The following is a 4,820-nucleotide window of genomic DNA, read 5'->3' on the forward strand; positions in this document are numbered from 1 at the left end:
AAAAAAAAAAAAAAAGAATTAAAAAATATTCCCAGAAAGGCAAAAGGTACAAAAAATACCAACTTGGTTTATTGGATAAAAACAGTGGTAAAATGGACATAAAGCCAAAAGTTAGAACAGCATATTTTCACATCCTTCCCCAACTCAAAACCGTAATTCCCATCATCTGGGGTTAAAATGTTAGGGAGTCAGAGCCCCCTAAAATCCTTCACTCTTCACCTGCACTGGAAGCAAGGCCTGCAGTGGGAGAACCCAGCAGGGAAGAAAGTCAGAGGCAACCTCAGTCCTGATTACCCTTTCATCTCTAAAAGTATCTGGGTTGGAGGGAAGCAGGAAGGAATAAGAGGGCCGGAGGGGCTGGGACTGGCATCTAGGGCTTACTGCCCAAGATGTCCTAGAGATAGCTATTCTTGTCCCCATCCAATCCCAAATAGGTACCATTGTCAGGCCTTGGAAGGGAGAAGAAAGAGGATAGTTGGTTTAAGAAGCAGATGTGGTCTCCCAGTATTGGTAAAACCTCTGTAGGTGACCAGTCCAGGTCTGGGGGACCCACACCTTTTCCCTCCCACCCAACCGAGAGGTAAAAAGGAATTCCTTGGGAAACAGCAAGCCCAGCTGTTCTTAAATCTCCACATCACTTTCCTTGTCGTTGTCATGGTCTCCATCATAGAACTCATTGGGTGCCTCTGGCCTGCAAAGCAAGGGGAAAGAGGTGAACGTCCCATTCTCCAAGTTCCAATCTTCTCCCACATAGGCACCCTCTCTGGAGCAACTTCTCAGGCCCCCATTGTCAGGGAACCACTCATCTCCTTCTGTTGGTAGAGACTGATCACTAGTCATTCATCCATTCATGTAGTCAGTAAACATTTATTGAGAGACTCCTCTGTGCCAGACACTGTCACAAGCCTTAGCAATATGGCAGAGAGTAAGTCAGACAAAATTTCTGCCAATCCTCAAAAACTTACTTAATAATTGAGATTAACAATAACTATTTAGGTAAATAAATAAATATGGAATTTCAGATGATGGAAAGTGCTATGAATAAAATGAAATAAAGGGAGGTGTGACAGAGTGATGAGAGGAAATGGGTAAAATTTCAGACAGGATTATTAGGGAAAGATGTTTCTAAGAAAGTAAGATCTGAAGTGTGAGACGGAGCTGGGCAGGCAAAGATCTCAGGAAAACCATTCTGACCTGCAAAAAAAAACAACTACAGAAGTTATAAGATGGAAGGAGACTGATGTATTCCAGCAAGAGCACGGAGGCCAGGATGGCTGGGCGTGGTGTGTAGGGAGGACAGTTATTAGGAATGAGACCAAGGATGTAGGTAAGGGCCAGTATGCAGAACCTTTTAAAGCCATGGTCAGAAATTTGGATTTTCTTCTCAGTGTAATAGAGAGTTTTAAGCAGAGGAGTGACATGATATTATAAACTTGTAGTGAGGGAAGGGATGTGAAAGCAACATAGTACCCAATAAGTATTCAATACTGGTTTCTTTCTTTTGGAAAACTATTCTCTGGGAGAATATGAATAACTGAATTATCTGGCCCACAGTTGATAACTGAAAAAGAAGGGAAAAAGTCACCAAAGAGAATCTGGGAAACTAAGTCAGGAAAAGCCCTATTTGCCTGCTAAGCAATGTCTCAGTTACCGCTATGTGCACAGGGTTCAAGGTGTGGGGTCACAGACTCAAGTCTGAATGTCAGCCCTAATATTTAACTAGCTGTGGGACCTTCAGAAAGTTATTTAACCACTCTGAGCCTTAGAATCCTCCTCTGGTAATTTAAGGATAACAGCTACAAAAGGATAACAGACAATTAGAATTGTCTGATGGCAACAGAATAACATGACGATATGTATGTTTTTATATAAAGCACTTAGTATTGAGTCTGGTGCTTGGCAAACCCACAACAAGTAGTAACTCTTATTATTACTACTCTGCAAATGATATGCAAGCTAGAGATGCAGGCATCAAAGAATAAGAGCTCAGTGGAAGGCCTGCGGCTTCTGCTGGCTGTTGAGAGGGGATGATACAATGCAGAGACCAGGCCCAGATATCAGCCTGAAACTATAGATGAAAAAGGCAAACTTTGCCAAAAGGGAAATCAATTTCCAGAAGTCAAGCCTCAGAGACTTGGAGAAGTTGAGAAGGAGATGACGGGTTAAAAAGGAATCCCTGAGGGCCGGCCGACTGGCGCGATAGTTAAGAACTGGTTTGGGACGCCAGAGGGCCCCGGTTCGGATCCCACATATAAGGGCCAGTGACACTGCCCTCTACAGCTAAGATGATGAACAACAGCTCAGCCTGGAGCTGGGCTGCAGTGAGTCGCTGGCGACGGTGTAGGCTACAGCTCCTGNGGAAAGTTAGCAGGTGAAAGCGATCAATCTTGGGGAAGGAAGTGACCTTTAGGAGAAGCAAATAAGAAGATACCAAAAAAAAAAAGGGGGGGGGGAGGAAGGAAGGGTAATAGGAGAAAATGGACTCAGAAAAGCAGAGAGGACCGAGATAGAGAAGGCGTGTTCGGGTAACAGAGGAAGAAGAAAGGAAGTGGGGCTGAGAGCAAAGAGATGGGGCTGAGACCCGCCCGGGCTATGGGGGCGGAGGGCAGAGCGTGCGGGCTGGGGGATAAAGGAAGCCCCAAGGTTGCCGGGGCAAGAACCGGGTGGGACTCCCGGGCTCCCCGGGATCCTGGAGGGACAGGGTGTTAGGCTGTGGAGTCCAGGACCCAGCAAAACGGGGAAGGGAGGCGCGGGGGCGGCTCCCGAGAGACAGGCGTGCACCTCTGGGGCCCGCTGAGGGGATCTCCGGGGTCCAGAAGGCGGTTACCCGGCTGGGCTGACGGAACCGGGTGGGAAGGACACTCACAAATTTCTTGGATTTGCCGCCGTCGCCGCCCGCCGCAGGCAGCTCCTCCGGGCTCCGGCCCTTCTTCTTATCCCGGGTCCCACGGCCGGGCCCCGGGCCCCCGCCGGGCGGCTCCATATCCAGGTTCGCGCTAGCTGGTGACCCCGCGCCTACACAGCTGCCGCCCGGCAGATCCAAGCCGGCTACCGCTGCCTCCGTCGCCGCCGCCCAACACCTACTTAGCCCGCCGCCGCGCCCCGCCTCATTAGCATGCCGGGCTGCGCGCGCCTCATGAATATACAACGGCGACGCCTCGTTCTCGCCCGCCTGCCCCACTTCCGCCCGGACCCGCAGCCCCTACCAATGGGGGAAGGGAAAGGGGTGGAGGGAAGCCGCGGAAGCGCGCTACCTGCCCCGCGGGCCTAACCATTCGGACCCACGGGGGGGGTGACGAGTGGGCGGTGCAACCCTCTGCGGCCGCAACCATGAACAGCGCCTCCTGGCGGTTGAAGCAGCGCAGGCCTCCCCACTCCCACGTGGCTGTAAAACCTGGCTCCTCTCTTAGCTAAGACCAGGATATTATTTGAACCAAAAATCTCATGAGACTGTTATCTTGGCAGAAAATGTAGTGCCGGTCTTTCCAGAATAGTACAATTTTTATGTGTGCAATACCAATGGAGCACATGAAAAAATAAAAGCTACGTGCCAGGAACAGAACTCGGTCTAGGCCAAGTGCTAGACTGGAACTTGACTAGCTCTGGAGTTAGATTACCTAATTTTGACTCCCAGGTCTGCTACTTTCTAGTTGTGTTTCTAATAGAGAAAAACTAGTTATTGCCAATACGTGCCTAACCTAAACAGTAATAAATCACCATTTTCCATGCACTTGCTCTATGCCAGGCGCGATACGAGTATAAAACACTATGCGTATTTTCTCACTGAATCCTCACAGTGCCATATCATAGATTCCACTTAGTTTCACCATTTTACAAACAGGAAATTTGGACTTTGAGACTTGACATGAATTGCCCAAGGACACATAATTGGTAAAAGTTTAAACCCAGATGAGTCTGACTGCGAAGCCCAGGATTTGTCAGGATTCCCTACTGACAAACCAAACCTGAGTGAAAAGGTGTTCTCCCAGAGTATGTTCTTTGCTCTATTAGAGTTCTCCCTCAGTAATTTCATTCATTCTCCCAGCTACATCTGTTCCTTGTGGCACTCAGTAGGCCCTCAAAGTATGAACTGAATTATCCTGCCCATAGCTGACAAGATTTCAAATGTACGTTTCTGGAGGGCAGAGTCAGTGACCCGCTTACTCTGTAGCCCCCAGTGCTCAGTCTGGAGCCTAGTAGATTACAGGGACTCTGATAAACTGGCTGGCTCCTAAATCTGGCCTTCATCTCGTGTTCCTTTCTAATTGCCTGATGAAAGTTGCACAGAGCTGTCCAGCCCACACTTTGAACTCAATTTGTCCAAAACAGTTCAAAAGCTACTTACTTTCTAAGCTAGAGTGTTGAGAAACAGGATCAAAGCATGGAAGAAGTGACCCACCTGTTACTCTTCTCTCTTGTACCATTGTCTACATCTGTTATAGCACTTATCTCACACTTTACTGGATTGTAAACTCCTTCAGGGAGGAGTCCATGTTTGTGGTTACTATGGTATCTAGCATCGTCCTTCACATGGGCAGTTAAGATAATAAGCAACTACTTAATGTCAGGCCCAACATAAGGTAAGTGCTGAATGAATGTTAACTATGATTTTTATTACATATATCATCACCCCCATTTCTTCTCCCTTCATACATAGGTTGCTAGCAAGAATTAAAAATATTGGGCCGGGGCTGGCCGAGTGGTGCATTGGTTAAGAACTGGCTGGGAATGCCAGAGGGCCCCGGTTCGGATCCCACATATGAGGGCCAGTGACACTGCCCTCTACAGCTAAGATGCTGAACAACAGCTCGACCTGGAGC

The 4,820-nt window shown here is 48.2% G+C and overlaps 2 protein-coding genes across 3 annotated transcripts in view; both read right to left on the reverse strand.

The window, feature by feature from the left end:
* Nucleotides 1–2,983, reverse strand: part of DIAPH1 (diaphanous related formin 1) — a 96,188-nt gene extending 93,205 nt beyond the window's left edge. For both annotated transcript variants that reach the window (XM_019662930.1, XM_019662938.1), the window contains exon 1: nucleotides 2,867–2,983. In XM_019662930.1, the coding sequence (XP_019518475.1) occupies nucleotides 2,867–2,983 (117 nt within the window). The remainder of the gene's footprint in view (nucleotides 1–2,866) is intronic.
* HDAC3 (histone deacetylase 3) overlaps nucleotides 48–4,820 on the reverse strand; it is a 21,264-nt gene continuing 16,491 nt past the window's right edge. The window contains exon 16 of the mRNA XM_019662984.1: nucleotides 48–691. Within this exon, the coding sequence (XP_019518529.1) occupies nucleotides 622–691 (70 nt within the window). The 3' untranslated portion in view covers nucleotides 48–621. The remainder of the gene's footprint in view (nucleotides 692–4,820) is intronic.

The sequence above is a fragment of the Hipposideros armiger genome, unplaced genomic scaffold (genome assembly GCF_001890085.2).
Source record: "Hipposideros armiger isolate ML-2016 unplaced genomic scaffold, ASM189008v1 scaffold_11, whole genome shotgun sequence".
NCBI classification, from domain to species: domain Eukaryota; kingdom Metazoa; phylum Chordata; class Mammalia; order Chiroptera; family Hipposideridae; genus Hipposideros; species Hipposideros armiger.